Source organism: Ictidomys tridecemlineatus, chromosome 10, assembly GCF_052094955.1.
Source record: "Ictidomys tridecemlineatus isolate mIctTri1 chromosome 10, mIctTri1.hap1, whole genome shotgun sequence".
NCBI lineage: Eukaryota > Metazoa > Chordata > Mammalia > Rodentia > Sciuridae > Ictidomys > Ictidomys tridecemlineatus.
In genome coordinates, this window is record NC_135486.1 from 59,820,493 (window position 1) to 59,846,652 (window position 26,160).

The 26,160-nt window shown below is 58.7% G+C and overlaps 1 protein-coding gene across 1 annotated transcript in view; it reads right to left on the reverse strand.

The window, feature by feature from the left end:
* The window catches only part of Pgbd5 (piggyBac transposable element derived 5), a 50,384-nt gene that overhangs the window by 1,439 nt on the left and 22,785 nt on the right, over nucleotides 1–26,160 (reverse strand). The window contains exons 2-6 of the mRNA XM_078023025.1: nucleotides 17,620–18,047; nucleotides 12,812–12,946; nucleotides 6,335–6,515; nucleotides 4,601–4,798; nucleotides 799–904 (exon numbers count right to left, since the gene is read on the reverse strand). Of these exons, the coding sequence (XP_077879151.1) occupies nucleotides 799–904; nucleotides 4,601–4,798; nucleotides 6,335–6,515; nucleotides 12,812–12,946; nucleotides 17,620–18,047 (1,048 nt within the window). The remainder of the gene's footprint in view (nucleotides 1–798; nucleotides 905–4,600; nucleotides 4,799–6,334; nucleotides 6,516–12,811; nucleotides 12,947–17,619; nucleotides 18,048–26,160) is intronic.

Sequence of the window (26,160 nt, forward strand, 5' to 3'; positions counted from 1 at the left end):
AGAGCGAGCAGGCTGAGTGGGGCCAGGCGCCGAGCCCCAAGCCCGGCCGGCCCGCTGCCACTCCACAGGACACTAGTGCCTGCAGCCAGCCGCTGCCCACACCAGCAGGCCCCACCTTGCTGCCCTCAGGGAAGCCACTGGCCCTGGGCTCACCCTGAGGACACGACTCCTCCCAGCCACCTCTGCTCCCACCCTGCTGTCCTGTGTGTTCCACCTGTGAGAGCGCAGGGAAGATGCGCTTAAGATGCTGGCCACAATCTCCTGTGCAGAGTGCCCAGCTCCCTGCAGCCCAGGACTGGCCTGGTTCTGAGGTTTCTGCACCTGGTTCTGAGGTATCTGAGCCTGGTGTTGGGCAGGCAGCCTCGGCTGGACGAACGTCAACATCACACACAGGCGAGGAGCACAGCCTAGCGCCAGGTGTGCAGCCTGGGAGCCACAGTCCTTCTGAGGACTGTGGGGGTGGGCAGACTCCTCAGATGGCAGGGTTGGAGAACAAGGCCACGAAGATGGGAGCTGCCCCAGGAGGGCTCAGCAGATGTCCACCACCAGCCTGGCCAGTCGAGCCTATTCTGGGTTGTAGGTCCACCCTGGGGCTAAAGACCATATGCAGGCCCAGCAGCTGCCCTTTCTGGATCTCGGGACACTCAAGGTGTCACACACGAGCATCCCATCTCTGGCTTGCGTCCCAACGGGCACCCTCACCAGTGACCTCAGGCTGCCTGTGCAGGGGCGCAGGAGGACAGGCCGGCCTCTGACGGGTGGAGGAGGCTCTCGCCCGCTGCTGCTCCTCACACTCACCGGCTGTACTTGTCGTCGTATCTGCAGATGTAGCTGAGGTGAGCAGCGAAGGCCTCCACGGCCAGGGGGCAGGGCACCTCCCCACTCCTCCTCTTGATGATGACCCCTGCAGGGAGGATGCGCTCAGTGCCAGCCACAAACCTCCTGGGCAGGATGCCCAGCTCCCTCCAGCTCAGGCCTGACCACTGAGCTGCCCAGGACTCCAAGGGCCTGGAGAAGGGATGGAGTGGCGGCCGCTGCTGCTCAGATATGGCCACACACGCCCCCCACACTCTCCTGTGTGGATGCAGCTGGGATACACCAGGCTATTGACACATCACCGCAGGATCACAGGCCCCACCAGCAAGGCCTGAGACCCACCGAGGCCCACTTCTTCCTCATCTTGCTGCCCAAGACGCTGCCAGACTACCCACGCCCCAGGTCTGCTGGTGGCCAAGCCGCACCCAGGCCTCCAGGCAGGCTTCCTGGCAGCGCCAGGCTTCCCGGCAGCACAGGAGGTCCTGGCATGAGGGGGTCACAGCACGGAGGGTCACGGCATGGGGGTCATGGCACAGGCCCTTTCTAGTGGCTGTTTAAGGACTGAGTTCAGAGGACTGAAATCGCAGCAGCATGGAGCAGACCAAGTCCTAGCGAAAGTGGCGTGTTCCTGTGGGACGATGGGCTCCAACTGAGCCAGCAGCTCCTGCCCAGTGGGGAGAAGAGGCGCATGGCTGGGCTAGGCTCTCCTCCCAGCACCGGTGCTCAAGGAAGGACACCGGGAGCCCTGGGAGGACGTGGGAGCATGGCCCTGTCTCCCTGCTGCATGTCTGTCTCTGCAGGTCCACATGGCCCTGCAAGAGCCCATGTCCTCTGCCCAGGGCCGAGGGACTGGCAGATGTGGCTCCCTCACTGGCCTTGATAAAGCTTGGTCTCAAATGGGAACCGACACTCATGGGGAGCAGGAGACACGAAGCAAGAGGCTGGGAGGGTCCAGGGCTCCTAGAGCCAGGAGGAAAGGATTCCTGGAATGCTCGGGCCGAGATGCATCTTCTGAAGCCAGAACGAGAAGGCTGAGAAGCAGCCTCAGCACACGGGAGGCTTCAGCTCCCCATCTGGGCCACCAAGAGAACAGGAAGGGGGCCTTCTCCAGTGCTCCATGGCCACATGACCCCATGCAGCCACCCCAGCCTGCACAAAGGTAAAGCCTCTGAGGCTCGCCTCAGCAGAGGGGGCGACCACCATCCGGGGTGGGCAGCTGGCAGCAGGTCTGCCTCTGAGAAATAAAAACCCTTTAGAGCACGAGATAAAAAAACCAAAGGGGAAAGTGCAGAGAGAGATTCTGCTTTCAGGTCAATGAGAAAGAGGCAAACTTGTCACCAGAAACATTCATAGGAAGAGTCTGCAGGCCGCCGAGAGTTGTGGAGACACGCGGCCTTACCGGCAGCCCTGGCGCCGTGCAGATTAAAAAGAAGAGGTGCAAGAGAAGCTGGAAGAACATGGGTCCCTGTGGGGTCCCTGTGGCTCAGCCAGTGATCAAGTCCAGCCTGTGGCCACTGTCATCAGGGCCAGGGAGGCACTTCTGTCCCAGCACTCAGCAGCTGGGAGGGACATTGGGAGCCCAGAGTGAAGGCCCCACACAAGCTTCCAGATCTTCCTGAGGAAATGATCCCAGAGTGTGGGAGCCACATCGAGTGACCACATCTTCCAGTCCTGATTCACCAGGGGATCTGAAAGACCACTATGGTCTGGCGCAGTAGTGCCATGACTCGGGACTCAGTCTTTTCCCCGCTTGGATAGCAAGGCCAGTCTTCTGAGTGGGCATATCCCTGGAGTTGAGCTACACTCAACCCCATTTTGCCCTGTTTGGGATAGAATGTTCCATGGAATGCCCTTTGTATGTCCCCTTCTCTTGCTCTGCTCCTGCATGAGGCCTTCCTAGCTGTCAGTCAACCTGCTGACAGCAGACATCATGAAGCCAGACTCAATCCCCAAAACCTGACCCCTGCCTCATTTGAATGGCTTCTCTCCAATAAAAGGGTTCAGCACCTGCTCTCTCTCTCTCTCTTTCCACAGACCCCTAAGGTCAGAGGAGCTGCCACAGGACCCAAAGAAAAAGGCATCTCTTGTCTCTGTGTGGTTATTTCGTGCAGCCCAGTCCCCCTGGAGTGACCCTGCGTGTTTTAGTCATGGAACACAACACCAGAGGACCAAAGGCTCTGTCTGAAGCCCCTGACCTCACTGTCACACACAGCCCGAGTGGCTCAGGGACTGACACGTTGCACAGGGCATGGGAGGACTGGAGGATGGGCACTTTTAAAATTGTTTTTAAGTAGACCAAGAAAACCTCCTGTTCCTTAAACAAAAGTACCCTAAGGTGTGGACAGAACACCACTCCCAGCCACCTAGCCCACCTGCCCTTTCTTCTCGGGGCCTTCAGGGCCTGGAGCCTGGCCTGCCCACAGTGGCGGCAGCCCTATACCTTGGTATGCTACAGCACGTTGAGGCTTAGGGACTGGATGTCAAAACAGCTGAGAACTGTCACCAGGCTGCACACAAACATTTCATCCCAACTCTTAGAGTCGCCTACCGGCTCCTCCTGCCCCACACCCCTGTGCTCCCACTAGGCCCTCTGTCTGATGAGAGGGTCCCTCCCCAGGTTGCCCCCAGGCTCCTAGAGCATGCTCTCCTGAGCACCCTTGGGGACAGTGGAAGCAGCTGCCAGGCTCCACCCCAAGCCCAGTGCCTCCCTCCAATGCCAGACGCAGCCTGGAGCAGCTTCCTGCGCCCCTGTACCACAGGGAACAAAGCCCCTGCGCTGAGTCCCCAGACCACCGTCCCCACCCAGGGTGCAGTGGAGGGCAGGGACATGAATGGCACATAGACCACGTGAGGAGCGCCTCACCGGTGCATAGTGCCCTTCCTGTGAAGGGCCTGCTCTTCCCCAGGCTCTTCCCAGGAGCTTCGCAGTGACACCATGCAGCCTCTGGCCAGCAGAGGCCCTTGCTAGAGGTAGACAGACTCCCAAGGGGACACCTGGAAGGCCGAGCAGTCACAAATGCCAATGACACAATGATCCTGTAAATGCCTCACAGATGTGGCTAGCCACACGTCCTGTGCACAGTGGGGTGAAACCCGTGTCCCAGCTGGCCAGGCTGAGCTCATGCTCAGGAAGCGCCCTCCATGCCCGCCTCCTGACACCACAGCCGCAGTTAGGCCCGTGGCCCAGCCCTGCATCCTGGGGCCACACGATGGGCGGCAGAGCCACTGAGGGCTATCTGGGTGCACTCCACACATCACTGCTGCCACCACCAGGTACCCCACCACAAAGACCCACCCCAATCAAGCTTCTCCAGGGATCCCCACCATAATTAAGCTTCTTGTCAGCAAGATTTTACAAAGAGTGTCAACAGGACTTCACAGGGTTTCTGTAGAGAGCTCAATGTGGTCTGAAGCTTCCTCTTAATGCCAGGTTTTCTGACAAAAGGTGTCATGGGCTCTGTCTCCAGAGAGCTCGATGTGCAAAAGTTATTGCTTGTTTTCTTGGAAGAACTTGTGAAACCTCTCTCTGACCTAAGAGTATAGGACAAAGAGTGACGGCTCTATGACCAGTGCCTGGTGTAAGCCCCCACTGAGCATGAGCCGAACCCATTCCAGACCAGGGGCCCAAGGATGTTAGGCATCAGACCCTCTGGACCACTGCAGAAATAAATAAGCCTGCTTCCTGGAAATTCCTCTGGTGGCCAGCCTCATCTGTCCTACACCACCAAGACCTGCAGAGGGCCAGCCACGCCCTCGCCCCCAGCACCCGCATGGCTGGGCTCACCTTGCTGCACTGGGGAGTAGGCATTGGTCAAGAATCGAAAGTGCCCCTTGTTGTACCAGCAGATCAGGGACATGTTCCCCTTCATCTTGATCTGGTGCTGGCCGCGGGCTGGCGGTGTGGCTGGGTTAGTCAGCATGGATGGCGGGAGTCCCGTGCAGTCACTCTTCCGGGAGCTGAGCAGGCCACAGCAGTAGATCTCTGGTGGGAGAGACGCAGGTCACATAGGCACCCACTTGCTGAGACCAGCTGGGGCCTTGCCCTCTGGGGCCTTCCCGAAGCCTCTGGAGGACATCTGCTAGACTGCAGGGAAGGCCTGCATGCACTGGACAGTGCCTTTGTCCACGGAGCTCTGGGGCCTGGCACAGTGCCAAGCATGTGCCCTGTCTGCCTCCAGAAGCTTCTGCACTTGTGTTACCCCAGTGTGTCAGGACAGAAGGCGCCACCCGGCCTCCAGACCAAGGCCCCTGTCACAGCTGGTAGGGCAAAGATGGGTGTGACCCATGGGGATGGGTGTGACCCATGGGGAGGGGTGCGGCCCAGAATACTGCAGCCAGGTCTGGGGCTGACACCACCCGGCAACCCCAGTGTGCACCTGGCCCCAGTGTGCAGCACTGCCCCTGCTGTAGAGAACACACACGGCAGCCCCTGCAAAGTGCTTCTAAGGGGGCAGTGAGATCCAAGTACGCGTCGCCTAGCCTCCTGCACACCTCCCAACTCCACATCTACTCTCCTACAGCTGGGAGGTTTCCATCCATCCTGCTGCCTTCCTGAGCTGGGAGCACTCTGGGACTCCCAGGAGGGCACACCCAGCTCCTGAAGCAGCAGCCCAATGGCCAGGGATACGCTCCACACCCCAGACTGCCTGCAGAGTCTCCCTCTGCCCAGCACCAGTTCCACCCCAGCACACAGGCCACGCTGTCTGAGCCAGCCCCACATCTCTCAGCGCAGGCAGAGGTGAGCCAGGGAGTGGCACTGTCACTCACATGCTGAGGGCTACACCACCACTCATGGATACTTGGAGGACATGTAGGGTAGCACCAGCTGTGGCCCTCCCTGAACAGTAGCACCACACTCTCCCAAAGTGGCTGCCTCTCAGGGCCAATCTCCTGCCACTCTCCCCTTCTCCATGGCACTCATACTTACAATGGAGCCCAGCAGAGTGGCCAGCCTGTGAGGAGCAGAGGCCTGGCAGCTCCTGCACCTCACTGGCAGCAGAAGCCCAGGATGCAAGCTGTCTGCCCACCAGACTCACAGGGTCCAGTTTTAAAGCCAGACATCTGTGCTGTGGCTGAGCCACAGTGATTGTAGGAGCCACTATGCACAGGTGGGCACCTTTCATGCTTCCCCTGAGCTACCTGGGTCCACCCTCCACCCTACCCTGGTCCAGTTTTCCTCTTCCTGCAGTCCTGCCTCTGCCTGAGCCAGGGTAGCCTGGCCCAGTCTGTGTAGGGGCCTAGGACACAGAGGCCCAGCGGATGTCCCATCTGCACAGTGCTCATCTGTCTGCCGGGAAGGGCCACCTAGAGACGGTGGGTGAGCTCAAGAATCTCCAGACCCCACACCCAGGACACATACACCTGGAGGTCATCAGTGCCCCCACAGGGTCCAGGCTCACAGGGCGGAGAGAGGAACGGATTCCCCCCACCTGGCAGCCTGTGGTCTGCACCCTCCACCCGACCCACGCATCTGCCTGGAAGGGAGGTGGGTCTTGCTGGGACCACCCGCTGAACAAACCTTGCTTCTCGAACTCTTCAAACAGGGTGAGGCTGGTGATGCTGGGCCCCGTGAAGATGATGTAGTTCTTGCCGGCCGCGCTGCGGCACAGGCTCCTGGCCACCATGCCGTGTAGCTGAGGCTTGTTCTTCAGGGCGTCCAGGCTATCTGGACCTCCGCCTTCCTTCAGGTGGACGTAAATCTGTAACAGACACCAGAGGCCCATGCGTTCAGGGTGCCGTCAGGAGAGACCCCAAAGCTGCAGGAAAAGTGGGTCTCCTCTGGGCTGGAGCTGGGGGCAACCCCTACCCCAAGTCTTCTCCACCACGGTGGCCCTGTGTCACTCAAGGTTGCCTGCAGCCCCAGCGGCTGGTGACTCAGCCTAATGTTTCAGGTAGGGGCCAGGGTGGCAAAGGTCCAGCAGTTACAGCTCTGACCCTGAGGCTAAGGTAGACACAAGCACTATCCCATCCTGAAGCATGGGTTGGCCAGTGTTTACCAGGAACGAGAGTAAAGGCCACCTCTTTGGTCAGGAGATGGGACGGGGCCTGCCAAGGCCCAGGACCAGCAGAGAGGACAAGCAGGTGGAGGGTGAAATCAGCAGTGTCCATGCTCCTTCCACGTGCAGCCCGAAGGATCAGCTCGGGGAAGAGCAGCTTGGAGAACCTCCCGTCCTGCCCATAGCATAGCCAGGAGAGGCTCCCCAGAGGGCTGGCAGCATCCTCACCAGGAGCTTGGGTGTCTCTGGAGCTTCCCAGGGCCTCTGGGCAGCTGTTTACCAGTCCCTACCACTGCCCTGTGCCTGCCCACCCCCGGGGGTACACTGACCTCCAACCACGGAGGGAGTGGGTGCATCAGGCAGAATCCAACCATGCCCAGAGACAGAGGGCCCAGGCAGAGCCCAGCGCCCTCTCAGGACCGACCTGTCCAGTAGCTCTGGGGCATCCCTCGCAGAATGCACGAGCCTGAGGTCCTAACAGGGGGGCAAATGAAGGTCTGATCCGCATCTGGGATGGGACGCAGGGCCCTGGCTCAGCAAGAGCATCTCAGAAAACAGTCACCACCACAACGGGAAGCGTGATGCTGGGTGAGTTAATCTCGGGATGCCACGCAGCCCAGAGGTCTTCACCTGCTGCAGGTGACCTCCACCTACGCCACAGCTGGGCACTGTTTGTCCGTCTACACTGAAGGTCAAGATGCTCTGCTGGTCCCTTTTCTTGCTGCACCAAGTTGGTGGCTGCAGATGCCAGTCTATCAGCTCACGGCTCGCAGGCCGAGGTCTGAGCCTGGTGTGGTGCCTTTCTGCTCCAGATCACATGGGGCTGAAGTCAAGGTGTCACTGGCATGTCCCATTTACAAGGTGCATTTCTGTTTTCTGTGGCTGCAGGATAGAGGCCCTGGTCCTACTGGCCATGAGGGACTGGGCTGCGTCCCCACCAACGGCAGCTCCACCCTCAGAGCCAGCAGCAGAGCCCCTTCCTCAGGTGAAGGCCTCTGGGACATCCCATTTTCTCCAGGAAAAACCTGGCCTGGCTCTGATGCCGAGTGGTTGAGGCTTCCCAGACACATGCCCTTGAGCTAGTTTAAACCTTCACAGGGGAACACCAAAGCCCTTGGCAGGGCTGCCGCAGGCCCATTGGCGTGAACGGCCAGGAGGCATGTGCGCGGGGGAAGCTCCTGTGCCTGGGAGGAGCTGGGACGCGAGGGCCTCCTGAGGCAGAGAAGAGGCTCCACACTGCTGGCTGGAGATGGCAGCAAAGCACGTCCAGGCAGATGTGAAACAAGCCTGCTGGCCCCAGCACCTCATGTGGTGAGGCCTGGACCTCAGAGCAGCCACCAAGAGGGGTCAGCAGCAGGTGAGATGACCCTGTGGTGTGTGGGTGGCAGGTGGCTTAGTCATGTGCAGAACATGCAGTAACAGAAGTGGCACCATGTCCCATAGGGGCAGCAGTGACTCGAGAGATGACTCAAGCGTGTGCACGCCTACACTGGCCACGTCCTTGGGCCACTTCTATATGACGACGTGTTTGTTGTATTCACAGACATCCGGGACTTGTGCTTGATCCTCAATAGCCAACACTTTTAACCAGAAAAAGACACTTCAGACAATGGCAGAAGAACCTGCGTGGGAGCGTTGACCACAGCATACGTGGAACGTGCAGCACCTGCAGGGCCTGCGCTGTGGCTGTGGTGAACGGCCTCCTGTGGCCTGCAGACGATGAGGCCGCAGAGTCAGGCTGGCCTCCTGCTCCATTTTGCTGAGCACCCCTGATGTGTGCCGAGGGCCTTGACCCTGGGGCAGGCGGGGCGAGGGCGTCCAGCTGCAGGAGGCTGATGGATCCCCCAGGGCAGCCCTTCTCTGCCCAAGGTTGTGGCAGAGGCCTCCTGTCTCACCAGGAAACCAGGAAGCAGCCTGCAGCCAGAGGTAGACAGCTAAACCCCAGGATGCCAGTCTGGACAGTGGTGCACACAGTGGGGTCTTCAATTAACCAGTGAGAAGCTCTGGCAGCCTCACAGGCCCTGCCCAGCACAGGACCCAGGACCTGGCATCAGTGGTGCTGGGAAGTCTGGCTACTCCATGCCCCTGCCAGACTGCGGGGCCTGGCCGTCCCGGTGGCCTCGACTGAGAATTCCAGAAGGCCCCTCAGCTGAGGAGCAGCTCCAGTGGAGTCTCATCCCCAGGACACACGCTGTGTTGGTCATATCCAGACTGGAGTCTCCTGAAGAACATGTCAGCCTCTGAGACCACAGTGTCCTTGAGGCCACACACCTTCTTCCTTGGGTGCTCTTTAAGGCAGTGAACGATGCAGCAGCAAAGCCTACAGCCTCAGGACAAGCATCTGCTGGCCTGCTTTTAAAAGAAGTGGGATCTTGCTAGGCACAGTGGTACACACCTGTGATCCCAGAACTGGGGAGGCTGAGGCAGGAGGATTGCACGTTGAAGGCTGGCTAGGTAATTGCCAATCACAGTCTGCAAGGATATTTTCCTGCCTGTGTAGAGAGTGGGCTGGAAACCTCTTCAGGGCAGGACATGTCCCTTTTGGATGTCGAGCTTTTCACTTTTCCTAGAAAAAGTTTTTCTTGCTTCTATGTCTTGTCACATGCATGCACATGGTTCTGAGAAATGAAGCCAGGATGCTCTAGCACAGAGCCTTGTCCCTAGTCCTTTTTATTTTTAAGACAGGGCTTTGCTAAGTTGCTGAGGCTGGCCTTAAACTTGTGATCCTCCTGCCTCAGCCTCCAGAGTTGCTGAGATACAGCACGGCCACCATATGGTTTAACTTTTGAAAAAATGGAATTAAAGGTGGGAAGGCTGTTATGGCTACACTGTGCCCAAGATGTTGTTGCTGATGCTGCCCATTCTATACTGACCCTGTGACAGAAGAATTGAGAGAACAAAGGCTGGGGTTTCAGCACTTCAGGGGCCACTTATGAGATGGCATTTACCTGGCCCTACTTACAAAGTGCCCCAGACCTGAGAAGCAGGACCGAGTCCTCTCTCCCTGGGGCTACAGGGAGCATTAGGGCTAGCTGCAGCTCCTGCCAGACCCCAAGGTCCAGACGCATTGGCCAACATGGCTCTGCTGTGGCTGTGGTGCCCGGGCGGCCAGGAGAGTGCCAGGGAAACCCTGCTGGCTACCTAGTCTTAACCCTGCCCTGCTTCCTGTCTTCAGAGCGGGTCAGGATCCTCCACTGTGAGTGCACAGCACATCTGGGGACACAAAACTGGTGACTCTTTCATTGCTGATGGGGCAAGGAGAAGGGGATGGCATGGGAAACCCAGCAGTGGGCAGACGGCACAACATGCACACCTCTGTCCCCTGGAAGGGCAAGGGCAGATGGAGGTGTCAGGTCACCTGGCTGCCCCTGTGACAGCCACATGAGTTCAACCAGTTTGCTGGTGGGAGAAGCTGGGGACCGCAGGCGGGACGTTGGGCCAGGCCAGGGAGCTGTCGCTGGGTCGGGTGATTGCCTGGCCGAGGCGCTTGGCTGCCGGGAGCCCTGCCTCCTTGTCTGTTGGCACACCTTGCCAGGCCATGGTCCTGCAGCAAAAGCTGGGCACGTGGGAGGGGTGCTGTGCTCAGGCACCCCTGGTCCTCAGATTCACTCCAAGACCCCCGTGGGTGCCCGAAGCCACAGGTGGTACTGCCCTGGATTTGGTCACATGCTGTAGCCATAACTTTTGCAGTTTGAGGCACAACAGCAAAACTAGAGAGCGTCGGTTCCCTTCACAATTCCACAGGCAGATTTGTTCTTACTGACGATCTCAACATGTGGGGTTTTTGTTTTTTTTTTAATTTCTTACTATGTCAAGAACTTTCCTCTTTCATTTAGAAGAAGCAGCTTCTCTGGGCAAACCTGAGCAGTCAGCACCATTACCTCACCATTATGAGGTGACTTTGGACACAGAGCTGCAACAGTCTACCTGGTGACTGAGACGACTCCTAGGGACCCACTGGTGGGTAACACATTCAGGGTGGATTCGCTGGGAAAGGGATGAGTCAGGTCTCGGGCAGCACAGACAGTGAGCTTCCTTCACATTCTCGGAACAGTGCACAAAGTCCAAAACGTGTGTTGACCATTTCTGAAATTTCCCATCTGGTGTTTTCAGACTGCAGCTGACAGCGGATGACATCCTCAGAACATGAGACAGTGCATGGGGGCCACTGGGTGGAGCTCGGCAAGGGTACTGCTCAGCCACTGCCTCTGGACATGGCACTCTTAAGCCTCTGCTCCCAGGGGCCAAGGCTCAGCCTGCAGCCTGTACATGCCTCAGGACTGCACCATGTGCTGTGAATCAGTATGCAGTCTGTCCTGCTGGAGAAGCCCCAGGCTCTACCCGTCCCTGGTGTTCAGGGTGAGCACAATGCAAACAGAAGGTGTGCGTGATCCACAAGCTGGTAGACTCCCTGCAGGAAGGAGTGGCTGTCCCTACAGAATGCACCCAGTACACCAGGCCCAGCCCACCTGAGGGTCCTTCAGCCTGCAGGAGAAAGACGGGACCCAGCCACTGATGGAGGAGATCCCCAGAGCTGGTGCCCTCCTGGGTGAGGCTCTGGAGCCGAGGTGGCCAGGAGACACCAGGCAACTCTTCCTACCAGTCCTAGCTCAGGACAGAGGGGTGAGCAGCCACCCTGCAGCTGGGCCCAGGTCTGCAGCCACGAGGCCAGCAGCCTAGTGGGAGCACACAGGCGGAACTGTTCTGGTCACCAGGGACTTAACCTTAGAGTTGCCCTCTGGTCTCCAGGCTGTTGCCCTCTCTCCGACACCACCTCCTCTGGGACAGGAACCATGTCTGCCATCAGTCCTGAAGGGCCAATAGCACGTGTGCCCCCAGTGAAGGCCAATTTCACTGGTGGGTTGGTGGCCTGTTGTGAAGATGGCCTGAGGCCCTAGTCTAAGCAAGTCCATCTTAAAACTCCACTTGGAAACCTGCAATCTTTCTAGGTGCCTATGGAGCCCTCCAATATGGCCCTCAGGCACAGCCTGAGGGAAACAAGTCACTTATCCCCACCCTGACAAACTCAGAGTGAAGTCTCTGTCATGTTGTCCTTGCCCGATAAGGGGGAGAGGCAAGAAAACCAGGGTGAGGGCCACCAGTCCAGATGCTTTAACCCCAGGGCAAATGACGTCACTGAGAAACCCAGTGGCCGCTGATAAGGATAGAAAAGGTGGTCAGAAGCCCCCGAATTTAGTATAAGTGATGGAGCAGATGAACAGATGTTCAGCCAGCCAACACTGATGCCCTCACACTGAAAGCCTGATGAGGACCTGGGCTGACATCCTAACTCTTCTCATCGTTTGCTGATCCTCTGCATCTTCCTCACTGCTCTCAAACTCTGCAGCCACATCTTGACCCTGGTGGGGCCTCTATCAGTTCCTGACCTGATCACTTTGGTCTGAGTGGGCATCTGCTGGACTTAAAGCCTAGGGCTTGAGACTTTAGACCTGGCACTTTTTTTTTTTCATTTATTTTTTAGTTTTCGGCGGACACAAAATCTTTATTTGTATGTGGTGCTGAGGATGGAACCCAGAGCCACGGGCATGCCAGGCAAGCGCACTACCACTTGAGCCACATCCCCAGCCCAAGACCTGGCACTTTAACTCAGCATGCAGAGGGAATGTCTGTCATGAGCCTGTCATGATGAAGTGTGTTTGCAGTGCTTAGGATTAACCTAGAATTGTTTGCTGTGGATTGATTATGTCTATTGCAGTGCCCAGCATTAAAGATTGTCATTTTCTCAATTAAGAACCTATATATTGAAACTGTACTGAGTGATCTGAGTGGATAAAGCATTGAAAAGGCAGAAGCATGTGGACATCTTTATTTCTCCCCCTGGACTGCACAAGTCGCACCTTTGCCCACCATGACACCTGTGCCGATGGCCAACTAGGGACTGGCAGGCATTTTTGGGGACAGTTCAGGGGGATGTGGGCGCCTCTAGAGGCTGAATGTTGAGGGAGCTGGTCCCCAGGTGGCAGGGGCCCTGTGAGCACCTGGACAATGAAGCCGGTGGACGAGCACTGCCGGACCCAGAGGCTGAACTTCCGCTTCTTCCTCTTTCGCAGCTCACGCTCTGTGCACGTGGCGACAAACACGGGGTCCTCGTCAATCAGGGGTTCGTGTAGCACCTGCCAGGGAAAAGCAGAAGTTCCCATGGAAGGCAGCGTGAGCTCGGCTCCCGTTTGCCTCTGGCTGGCTGTGTGGCCTCAGCCAGGTACCTGACTTGTCTGATGCAGTGTCCTTATCCACAAGCTGAAGCATCAGTATTTACAGTTTCCCAGGGAAGATGCAGCAAGAAAGGGGCCCTGAGCACAAACCCTGAGAGCAAACGCCATCCATGGAACTGCTATATGGGCCTGGCGTTCCCAGTCCTGACTGCTGGGGAGAGGGATCCCAGCAGTAATCCTATTGTCTCTGGCTGGACATATCCAGTGGAAGGTGCCCACCTCTGTGCCAGGACACCCTGTCCACAGTGGACAGCTCCAAGGCTGAGGAGTTCTCTCTTGCAGAGTCAAAAATGCACGAACACTTATCTTAAACCCTTGGGTCCCACTTCCACTCGTGAGAAACAAAGGAGATACAGGCTCTCTTTGTCTTTTTCATGATGAGGTGGGCAGGGGTCTCACGAGGGCTAAGCTGGGGGGTCTGCCACCTCCCTCATTAGGGTCCCAGGTCAGCTCTCCTGTCACCCGCAGCCTCCTCTGCCCAGGCCGACTGTCCCCTCTCAGCAAGCACCTCAGGTGGCCCAGTTCCCTGCCAACCCATTACAAAGTTATGTGGCTTTTCCAATAAGAGGTCAACGAAGCTGCTCCGAGGAGTCCAAGGGCCGCTTCTCCTAGCAGAAGTGTCTTGGAGGCTGCCGGTGGGTTTTAAGAACGAGCTACCCCCCAGTCGTGTTCCAAAGCTAACTGTGAACCAGAATACGTGTCTGTTCAATCTAAAGGGAGTCAGCACCGACACAGCTCCAGGAATAGTCACAGTGCTTTGGTCAGGGTCAGCAGGCCCAGCCCTGGCTGGCCCTCCCCCTGCTTTGTAAATGAAGTCCTACTGGAACTGGCTCAGCGCTTTCCTTCATGTGTCGTCTGTGGCTGTGTCTGGGCCACAGCAGCAGACCTGACCAGTCCAGTCTGAAGTACTCTGTGCCATTATAAGAACACTGTCAACAAAGGAGTCACCCAGGAAACCTGCCCACATGTGGCTCTGACCCAGCAGGTCTGAGGCAGCAACTGACACTGTTTCCCTGGGTCCCTAGTGCCGTCAGAGCACTGTCTGACCAGGAATGGAAGTGCTCACCATTGGGAACCGCATGGCGCCCTCTCCTCTCCCATCACCTGGAATTCCATTTTAATGTCTGCAGGGTCTGAGTTGGGGACGTGCCCGCTGTGCTTGCTGTGGGAAACACGGGGACATTGAGCCTGGTCCCGGCCTCTCTCAGGGTCTCATGCCTGACTGCAGCCTCCCTGGCCCTCACACCTGGCTCCTGGCATCACTGGGATGCGAGTCGTGAGGTGTTCACAGCCTGTGTGGACCCACTCAGACACGATGGGCAATGGCATGGACACGGAACTGCCCTCCTGCTCAGCAGGCCAGCAGGCACACTCCACAGCACCCGCAGCACATACCCCTTGGGCACAAATGTGTGCGACACCCTGCAGGCCCTGCAGGGGCCCCAGGCCTGACCCTCCTTTCTGTCAACAAGGGAACATGGGTCAGTATGAAGCTCGGCAGGTGCACAGGTGCCCAGCTCTGGAAATACTCATGCCACAAGTCCCCTCTCCCCCAGGGGAGGCTGCTGCCTTTGTCACAGGTGCGACTTCCAGGGCCCCTGGGCATGATGGCCTACTCTGAGTATGCTAGATGGCATATGGTGCGTAAGAATAGGACGTCCATTTGTCTATTTGCACAACCCTGAGGCATCTCTGATCACGGGCTCTGGTCTTGAAAAAGGCAGCGTGTCCCATTTTGTACTTGTCTGGATGCCACACAGGCAGGGGCACACACCCACCTGGCTACGACAGGAGGTCCTCTGGGGCTCTGCAAGCCTTCCAAAGGCTGTGGTGGGCTGGGCCTGCGGTGCTTAGGGTGGCAAGAGGGAGCAGGCACAGCACCTCCCGGGAACCGGAGCAAATCCGTCCTCATGCCTGAGCAGAGGGACAGAGTGTCCCATTTCAAAACCCGCCCTGCAGCCGCCATCCAGCTGCTGCCTGCTCAGGGCTCTGAAGGGCTACAGGGCCTCCCTCCAGCTCCCAGGCCCAGAGCTGCCTAGGGACATGTCCGTGGATCTCAGGTCCCCTCAGGGCCCTGAGGCATACCAGAGGGCATGGTGAACATCCTGAACCAGGGCACAGAGAACTGAGTCTGCAGACAGGGGTGCTCAGGCAGTCCAGGACTAGCGCACAGTAAGTATGCAACAGACATGAGCACCACCATGGCTCACCTAGACGGGGAGCCAGAGGGTCCCCAGCAACTCTGCCCTTAGACTCTGAATATCAATCAACCAACATGCTGGATGTGGGACTCCTGAGAACTGCAGGGACATGGCAGGTCTGCAATCCCCAAGATGTCTGACCCAGGATGGTCAGAGGTGGTTGTTTCTGTTCCCTGTGTGCAGCTAACACATCTCCCACCTGGGTCATTCCCAACCACACAAGTTATTCAACAACATAAAAACCACTTCCAAGCCCTGCAGGCCGAGGATGAGGCAGTGCTGTCCCCCCCAGAGACAGCACCTGTTCTTATTGGTAGGCTGGTGGAACTCGGCTGCCCTACCCATCATGGGAGGGACTCAGCATCAGGATCTGGGGAATGCAGGCACCATGGGGCCTGGACAATGGACACATTTGCCCAGCAGAGGACAGAAAGCCATCCCAAACACCTGGCCATCACGAGAGGGCCTGTCCAGCAGTTCCAGAAAGCAGGGGAGCTACTCAAGGGGTCTTCAGATCCCCACAGACCTGAAACCTGGTGACGTCTTCCCTACAAAGCCCGTGGCATCCGGTGGGGTTAGGGTGGAACAGTAGAGCTGAGAAGGGGCTCCAGAAGAGAACATCAGGGGTGGGTCAGAAGCCCGTCAAGGAAGGCACACAACACGGTCAGTAAGCCTCTGGATGCAGAAGGGAAGGAGGCGTCTTTCCACACAAAACGGCCCAAGGCAATAGGCTCATATGGGTGAGCCACACTCCACAGCCAGGCTACACCTCCCAGATGAGATGTACCCTGCTCCACCTACAGCCTTCCAATCTGCCAGACCAGGAAAGCTACTCCAAGGAGGATTCCAGAGTCTGTCTCACTGCAGATGTGATGGTCCTGGGCACAGGTGCACACCAGGTGGAGAGGTTCTGGGCCATGGGCACAGGCGCACACCAGGCAGGGAGGTTCTGAGCCATGGGCACAAGTGCACACCACGAGGGGAGGTTCTGGGCCATGGGCACAGGTGCACACTAGAAGGGGAGGTTCTGGGCCATGGGCACAGGTGCACACCAGGAGGGGAGGTTCTGGGTCAAGGGCACAGGTGCACACCAGGCAGGGAGGTTCTGAGCCATGGGCACAGGTGCACACCAGGAGGGGAGGTTCTGGGCCTCAGGCACAGGTACACACCAGGCAGGGAAGTTCTGGGGGCCACAGGCACAGGTGAACACCAGGCAGGGAGGCTGGGGGCCACAGGCACAGGTATACACCTGTGCACATCTGGGGTTTTGGGGGCCACAGGCACAGTTGTGCACCAGGCAGGGAGGTTCTGAGCCACAGGCACAGGTGCACACCTGGTGGGGAGGTTGTGGACCACACATAGGTGCCTACAAGTGGGGATATTCTGGGGGCCACGGGCACAGGTGCACACCAGGAGGGGAGGTTCTGGGCCACAGGCACAGGTGCGCATCAGGTGGGGAGGTTCTGGGGGCCACGGGCACAAGTGCACACTAGGTGGGGAGGTTCTGGGCCACGGGCACAGGTGCACACCAGGCGGGGATGTTCTGGGGGCCACAGACACAGGTGCACACCAGGAGGGGAGGTTCTGGGCCAGGGGCACAGTTGCACACCAGGTGGGAAGGCTGGGGCCACAGGCACAGGTGCTCACCAGGTGGTGAGGTTCTGGGCCATGGGCACAGGTGCTCACCAGGCAGGGAGGTTCTGGGCCATGGGCACAGGTGCACACCAGGCAGGGAGGCTAGGGGCCACGGGCACAGGTGTTCACCTGGTGGCGAGGTTCTGGGCCACGGGCACAGGTGCATACCAGGTGGGGAAGTTCTGGGCCACGGGCACAGGTGTGCACCAGTCGAGGAGGCTTGGGAGTTAAGGTTAGCCAGTGCTACCATCTCCTGCGAACGTGGGAAAGGTGACAGGGAGACACACCAGAGGGGTCCTGGGCTCTACAAAACCTTGTGCAGAGACTGGTCTCTGCAGAGTGTCCTGGCAGGCTGTTGGCACCTAAGCTGCCCCTGGGACCTGAAGGTCTACAGCTGTCCCTACTCATTTCCTGTGCTACCCAGGTGTCCAGCCCCTTTGCACCACCAGCAGGCTCGTGTCCAGAGGACATGAGGAGAAGGTGCCAGCTTGCAGAACACACTTTGTGGGAGGAAAGTTGGAAAGGTGACAGTGGCCCCTCAGGAGCAAGCCACAATTCTGGTGAGAGCTCTCCTCCCGTCATCCTCACCAATCAACACTGGCGTAGGGGTCAGCAGAACAAGGAACAGCAGAAGTGACCTGAAGGGACCTTGGGTGAGCAGGGCAGGACAGAACCCAAGTCCCACCACCAGCCAGGCACAGACGGGCACTGGGACAGCTGGCAGAAGCCCCGGCTCACCTGGGTTTGGGACGGCCTGAAGGCGGCCTCAAAGCTGCCCTGCAGGGAATCGAGAAAGGGCTGCACCTTGTAGAGCCCGTGCGTGGCCTGGCTGGAGCGGAAGGCCACAACGTGGAAGTACTTGAGGATCTTCTCAAAGCGGGCCTGGCTCATGGCCAGAGCCAGGCTGCGGTTACTGTAGAAGCCACTGCTCCAGATGCTGAGGACAGACTCACAGTGGGAGACACTGGTGGAGATCACGTAGCCCAGGAAGGCCTTCATCTCGGCCAGCGTCACCTCCACCCAGGCACCGTCGCTGCCAAATCTCTCCTGGAACTTCTTGGCATACATGTTGGTCTGTACCACCATGCTCTTGAGCACATTGTCGGGGACAAACAGCTGGAAGAAGTCCATGGCACTGGCACTGGGAGGCATCTTCCGCGTGGGACCTAAAACCCAAAGACAGGCCACGTGCTCATCCTGTGACCCCAAATGCAGGAAGAACATGCTGTTGCCCAGCCCTGGCTCTCCTCCCTCCTGGAGGAGCTGGAATTCAGTGCCCTGGGGAGGCAACGGCCCTGCTGCACCTCCTGTCCAGCCTCCAGCCCCACGGCAGCACCCATGCAGCTCCTTCCCTGAACACAGCAGCACCAGTAGCAACAGGCCCATACCCCAGGGAGGACAAAGGGGCAGGGGCGTGGCTAAGTGGCTGTCTGGCTTCCACTGTCTTGTACTTTAGGGTGGCTCTGTGGGTAAGCCACTTCCACCAAGGACCAGCTCCCTCCAGGAAAGGGCACCCTCACCAGACATGCCCAACACGGCAGCCTGAGCCCACCAGTGAGTGATCTGAGAGGACTGGTCTACAAGACGTCGCCAGTGTGCTGAGACTCCGTGACTCACAACAGGGTCAAATGCCAATAGCCCCTTCCAGGATCAAAAGCTGACCTGTAGTCCTGGGAGCAGCCGCATATAGCCCAGGCTCATGAGCTGCAACCCACGAGCTGCAGCCCAGACCTCAGGAGAAACCCACCCCACCTCACCAGCCCTGGAGAGGAGCGAGACCCACAGGTTGCTTTCCACCCAAAGACGTGACCAGCATTGCTCCATCATGAGTGGAAAAATCACAGGAGTTGAATGGCCTTCAGGGGCGTGTGTGTGCGCGCGCGCGCGCGCGCCAGCAGAGCGCAGATTTGGAAAACCCAAGCCTGGCTTCCTTCTCATGGCAGCAACTTCTAATAAAAGCTGGTGCCCATCAGAATCCTGGTCCCTCACATCTGCCCTTCCTTTACCACCAGCTTACACGTCTCCGAAAGACAAGGTCTCCACAGCACAACTAAGGTGATGCGGACAAGACGGTCGACTGCAGAGTGGGTGGGCAAGTGCAGGCAGCCACCCGCACGGTGGGGCGTTCTCGATCGTTCTTTGCCCTAGCTTTTGCACTGTACGACGGGCACCAGAGTCCCTGCTGCGAAATGCTGTCATGCAGAGTGAAGTAAGAGCTGACAGTGACAGGCCAGCACAACACACATGCCCTGGGCCAGGTGCTGGAGGTGGGTGACTCTGCGATGGCACCGCAGAAGCCCACCGATGGCCAGGGCAGCACTGTCCTAGGCAGACTCCAACTGTCCTTGCCTACAGAGGAGCAGATGTCCGCAGAGCCACGTGGCCACCTCGCTGACTCCACCCACCACAGCTTGGACAGGCAGCCGCAGGCCAGTGCCCCAGCACCACGTGACAAGGGGAGGCAGCCAGGGCATGGAGGGCCTGGCTCAGGAGCCCCAACCCCAGGGAGCCAGCATCCTCCTGTGGGAGCTATGACTCCTACACAGCAGCTGGAGGAGGAACGCTGGCCGACGGGATCACTGCATCACACCGACTCTGCACCAGACTGAACCTGCACAGTGGGGTTCTCTCTTCCTACAGCCCTGTTTAAAGGGACCCTGGTTCCCGGACACTTGATGATGAATCCACACCACTGCCCCAGCCCTGCAGCAGCGGCATAAAGCGGCTCCTGTCTGTTCTCCTGGCTTGTGAGCAGCCCCCACAGCCTCATAAGGCAGCCACTGGAAGATGTGCCCTGGGGGGCTGCGAGGCCAGCACACCTGACCGCAGAGCCTCTCCAGGTGTCCCTGAGAGCCATCACCCACTTGGCGGGACAGGAAACAGCTCAGACACAACCCAAGGCTTTCCTGAGTGGCCTCAGTCCCCCGGGGCCACAGCCAGTCACCTGCTGGCCCCCACCTCCTGCCTTCTGACCTCTGCACTGCCAGACCATGAGGCCTGAAGCAGGATAGAACCTGCAGCCACCAAACTCCAGGGAAAGGACAGCATCCATGGCGGGAGACCTGGAAGGGGTGGTGCCACCTAAGCCCAGGTCTGGCAGACAGTGAGCACTAGGCAGAAGTCCAGCCCTCTGCACCCATCAGGTCCCAGGTCTGGACCTCCACCTGTTCCCCAAGGCTCACGATGCACAGTCCCCACCAGGGTCCTTCCTCCCTCTCCTCTTTTCACATAGCTACAGGGGCTCTGCTTAAAGAGGGGCTTAACACAGGGCAGTCAGGGAGCCACCACCTGGACGTATGCGCAGGACAGATGCTGGAAAGAAGGAAGAGGAAGACCACATCCTCTCCCCCAGGGTGGACTGCATAGTAAGAGGAGAAGGCAGCAGATGAGGACTTGGGCTTGGAGGGGTGCTGTGTCCACAAAAGTGACCAGAATTCAAACCTCAGGAGATGGCTCCATGGAAGGCCGTCTGAGATGGGCTCCAGAGGGGACCTGAGAAAGGTGTCAATCCTGAGGAACTGAGGCATTTCAGGCAAGAAGAACATCATATGCAAAGGCCCTGGAGCCAGAGAGCACACACTATATTTACTGCCTCTGTGAAAGGGAGAGAGGCTTTGGGACAGGGACTGGACACTGTCATGGACATGGACCAGCCTGAGCGTGTTAGGAGTCAGGGGAGGACGAGGACAAGCTGGCACACACATGCTACAGAGGGTGGCGTCTGCACCAGGTGCAGAGGATCTGGAGGCTGTGGCGGAGGTTGGGTGAGACCGGAAGGAACTGGGCCAGCTCCCTCTGCAGGCTCCCTACGGGTGTGTGGCTTGGAGTGTTCATGGCTGAGCTGTCTGAGCAGGACAGGAGGGGCACCCCATCCAGCACCCCAGAGCCCCCAACCTCTGCTCCCTTTGGGTCACCTATGGGCAGCACTGCCCTCAACCCACAGCCACCCATAAGTACATCTTTCCACCTCTCCCTCAGAATCACACCACCCACCCACTGCAGCCTCAGGGAGGCCAGATAGTGCCAGTTGCCCCAAGGGTATTGACCACTGACCACCCCAATGGCTTACAGCAAGAATGATGCTCAAACCTAACCACACACACCAACCCCTGCAGCCCACTCAAGATCCCACATGCTCCCCCAGCATCCCTCAGGAGGCCCCAGGGCCAGCGTGACCCAAGCCTGCCCCTTGGCCTGGGCCTGGGCCACTCTCTGTGGGTGTGCAGGAAGCACTGGCCGAGCCTGGCCTGAGCCCCACCTGAGCCACGGGAAGGAAGGAAACCCCTGGGCTCCAGTCCACTCAGCCCTGCCCTTTGGCTTTCCTGACTCTCAGCCATGACTAGACTCCAAAGCCAGCCTCCCATCATGGCCCTCCTGGTCATCCTCCTCGTATTCTTCCTAGTTCATGCATGGTTTGGGGTTCTGTGTGCTGGGAGGGGACCCAGGGCCCACACTTCAGGCAAGGGCTCCACCACTGAGCTGCACTCCAGCCCTTTTTATTTATTTACATATTTCTTGAGACAGGGTTTCACCAAGTTGCCCATGCTACCCTCAAAACTGTGAGCCTCCTGCCTCAGCCTCCTGCGTCACTGGGATCACAGATTATGGGTGAGCACCAGTGCACCTGGCTTCCATGCACATTTTATGATCTGCCAGAGCTTGCTGTTGACCGGCCTCTGCTGCCGCCCTGACCCCAACAGAGCATGAGTGAGGCTGAGAGCAAGGCTGTGGCGCCATCTGTGTGTCCTCACAGCCCACAGAAGGCATGCTCCTTTACAGGATGGAGATCACTGAAGAGAGGATAGCGCCTCCCCCAACAGGATCCTTCCTCAGCTCAGCAGGAATAGCTGGGTCTCTGCCTGCTGACAGCCAGGGCAGCCAGAAGACCTGCACCCTGGGAGGCCTGTGCAGAGTGTGGGACAGGACTGACAGCCTAGGCCAGTCTTGCTAGCCTGCCAGGTGCACTGGGGACCTCCTGTAAATTCAGGCCACTTCTGATAGGCAGATGTGGGAGGGTGTGCAGCCAACCTAGGGCAGCGCCGGGTCCTGCTGGTCTCTCCTCCCCACTCCCCTCCTCTCCCCTCCCAGCTGGGGAACCACTCTTGGTCCTTCTCCCTTCCCATACCCTCCCCCTTGCTGTGCTACAAGCTGCTAGCCCTGTGACCTTGGGGAGGCCACTGGCACCTCTGCGTCTCAGTTTCCTTATCTACCAAGGGGAACAGGCAGCACCAGGGTGTGAGTCATGGGACCTCACACATGGCAGCTGCTGGGCCTCCCTCACAGTGCTCGCTCAACCTCAGCCCTGGAGGCCATCTGGCACCCGAGGGGCCACCTTCACCGTGGAGAGAAGCTGCTGGTGCATCTTTAAGCTGAGGCCATTCGGAGGCTCCACACTCATTTTGGCTGAGAATGGCTTCCAGATGAGCTGGTGCTTTTTGGTAGAATGTGTCTGCAGGTTTGGGATGCAGGAAAGCATCAGTATTCTAGGTCAGGGGTTTAGGAGAACAGAATCATTCACCTCCAGGCTGCATCAAGCCAGGATGAAGCAGCTGCACCTGCATCACAACCTCTGCTTTGCAGCACTGACGACTGCACACCAGGAAGACGCCAGGAAGGCACCAGGCAGGACTGGCTGACGCCCCACCCTCCCTGGTAGCAGCAGGTCCCAGTCTGCAGCTAAGGTGACCCCACTCCCCTGCAGGCTTGCGTCTGCCCCAATGTGGGACAAGCCTGATCTGTTTGCAAGCACCTGGGTACTTGCTCACTGACAGAATTTGACTGCTGGCCACCCAGCGCCCAGATGCCCCTCCTAGTTCAACCTCTGCATGCACAACTCAGTGACTGGTTCCAAACCAACCCTGAGCTGGCTCAGGGGCTCCCAGGGGCAAGGCCCTCACTAGGCCCTGGCAGCCTGAGGGCAGCCAAAGAGCTTGGTGTGTAGTCTGACCTGCGCACACCCAGGTACCAAAACCAAGTTCAGATTATTAGTGTTGGTTCCCCAAGCAGTGTCCTCTATTGGAGGTCACAGGGCTCTGCTGACCCTGGAAAACATGCAGGGATCTTCCAAGAAGCTTCATAAGCAGCTCCAGCCTCATACACACAGCACCCTGGCTCCCGTGAGGAGCACAGCGGTTTACTGTGGGCATGTGGGTGCACACATGCACATGGAGCACTCTGTAAAGGCGCTGGCCACTAGGGAGAGCACAGCACCAGGCAGCTGAGCAGGACTAGGGCAGATGTGCACAGCACTGGGCAGCAGAGCGGGACCAGGGCAGGTGAGCGCAGCACCTGCAGGCTGGAGGGAAGCCAGTCTGTTGCCCACCAACAGGGAGCCCTAGCTTGATCAGGCTTCATGGGTCAGGCACTGGTGCGCAGAGGAAGATGTGCCCAAGTGTCCAGTGCTTAGAGTCTCACTTGGGACCCATTCCTACATGAAGCACGTGTATGCGTGTAGGGGTTTGACTTCGGTGTGATGGCCGACGCAGGCGCCTGCCCCTGCAGGTGGCCTGCTGGAAAGAATTCCGAAGGAGTGCTCTGTAGGGGAGGGCCCTGGCCATCACCAAGGGCACCATGCTGCGGTGGGGCAGCCAGAAAGCAAAGCCTGCACTGACCACCCCAGGTTGGCACCACATGGATGTGCCTGGGCAGCACCCCTGCCATGGTGTGCCACTGGCCTCCCCTGCTGCAGGTCCCACCTGTCTGCACATTGGCGCCCACGTTCCAGATCATGTGTACACATAGGCTCTGGATTTTGTCAGGGGACAGGGACCAAGTCTTGTGTGATTGTGAGGCCTTTGGGGCAGATCTGGGCCTCAGTGTGACAGTAGGATGACAAAGCAGGAGGGTTGTGAACCTCGGCCCTCACGCCACTTGGATGGGTGAGGCACTCGTCAGGTCCAGCTCCACTAGCAGGTGCTTGCACAGGGCCGGGGCTGCTGCCCCAGACTGAGTCCCCACCCAGAAGGCCAAGCTGCCCAGAGCACTCGTCCTCCCCTGCCCTGGACCAGGCCCCAGAGGCAGAGGCTTAAAAAGGTACCTCATGTAAGAAATGGAGGCAGCGTCCAAGCAAACCAACCTGGGCCAGGCTGTTGTAGTCAAAGCCACCTGGGAGTCAGGGAGGGCATGTGGGTGGGCGTGCAAGTAGACCCTTTACCGGGTCACTAGAGATGGGCTCCATGAGGCACCTACCTCATCCCACTTGACCCTCTCCCGCTCTGGAGTTGATGCCCCTGGCCCTTCCCATTACCAAGCAGGGACTGAGACTCAGAGGGCATTGGATGGCAGAGCGTTTGCCACTTCTGCAGAAACCAACGGGGGGGGGGGACGCAGTTGTGAAGAGCCTGATCCTCATGGGAGGCCCTGTCCCATGGAGACCAGTGCAACAGGCCACCAGACACTGGCCATCTCCTCCAAGATGTCACAGCTGCCCATTCCCCTACTTCCCACAGCTCCTAAAAGGGGCCCACTGTGCTTTCCATTCAGGGGAAGCTGCCTCTGCCACAGGTTCCTTCCTAGCCCCACCACCTCCTGTGACGAGCCCCAGATGAGGTCATAGCTGTCCCCAACTTGCCTAACCATATTCCACAGCAGAGCACCCTGGACTACCCTGGTCTCTCTGCCAAGAGACGCAGCAACAGAGGGGGCTGCTGGCACCCGGGGGAGCACGTGAGCCCGGATGCCATCACCGGGCTTCAGGGAGGACCTCCAAGAGCCGACTCATTCTGGGGATGCAGCTGGGCCCTGGCTGGGCTGCCAGCCTCAGTACCTGCAGACCCTCACAGAGCTGTGCCTTGCTCTGCTGGCACCAGGGAGGCTCTCCCGAGGCAGGGCTCAGGGCCACACAGGCCGGGGACAGCGTGGGGTCCACCCACCACTCATCCCAGGTGCCACAGCTCTGCGGCCACCTGAGTCTCCACACACATACTCTCTACCATGAGGACAGCTGTCAAGAAGAGGCTGAGGAGACGGCATAGGAGAGAAGGGGTTTGGGGGGAGCAGGAAAGCCAAAGCTGACCAGGAACCTGTGTGAGAGCAACATGAGCTCCTGGAAAGAAAGAGCTCTGAGGCGAAATGGCTCCTCCCTGAAGGTGACCAGCACAGTGCGAGGCCAGCAGAGCCAGGGCTCTGGCTGAGGCACGCACAGGAAATCAGGGGCATTTTTAGAGACCACTTATGGCGACTCTCAGGGAGTGCTGTGGGTGTACCTAGCCCTGGGGTGGGGACAGCCTCCACTTGCTCCTGGCACATCTGCAGGCTTCCAACTGCCTGGGCCACAGGAGGCACTCGGATGCCAGGCTGAGCATGAACTAATGGACTTGAAGGGACGGTGACAACTCTTGTGGGTCTGAAGAAGGTCAGTAGCATCCCCACTGCCCAGAGGTCAGGAGCACCATGGTTGTCACTGGGAAATGAGGAGGGGACAGGCCCCTGTGCCTGGTGAGACCAGGGCTGGGGGCGCCGCTGGGCAGCCATAGCTCAGGCAAGACCCACACGGGGTCACTAGAGATGGGGCCAGGAGCATGTGTACACACATGTGTGCAAGACATCCTGCGCACCTGGCCCAGCCCAGGATCCTGAGGCCAGATTCAGACCTTCACACTCACACACAATGAGTTGTTGAATGGCTGCGAGTGGGACATACAAAATGTGCTGTCATAACCCATCTCAGCATTTGGAAAGGAGAGCCCAAGCAGCCAACAGGTAAGGTCCATGGCAATGTGAAGCCCCTGAAGGGCAGACCTGGAGACCTGCACCAGGACCACAGCGGCCCCTTTGCAGCAAGGTCGAGGCTGCATGCTGACTTACAACCCTGAGGAGGGCAGAGATGACACAGATGAGAACAGGTTTGCAAAGGTGAGGGTCAGCATGTCCTCTGTAGCCTCCACGGGGAGGGAGAGGTGGGGGGAGAGGAAGGAGAGGGAGAGGTGGGGGGAGAGGAAGGAGAGGAAGAGGTGGGAGAGAGGAAGGAGAGGAAGAGGTGGGGGGAGAGGAAGGAGAGGGAGAGGGAGGAGAGAGGAAGGAGAGGTAGAGGTGGGGGGAGAGGAAGGAGAGGAAGAGGTGGGGGGAGAGGAAGGAGAGGGAGAGGAAGGAGAGGAAGAGGTGGGGGAGAGGAAGGAGAGGAAGAGGGAGGAGAGGAAGAGGTGGGGAGAGGAAGGAGAGGGAGAGGGAGGAGAGAGGAAGGAGAGGTAGAGGTGGGGGGAGAGGAAGGAGAGGGAGAGGTGGGGGGAGAGGAAGGAGAGGGAGAGAAAGGAGAGGGAGAGGTGGGGGAGAGGAGGGAGA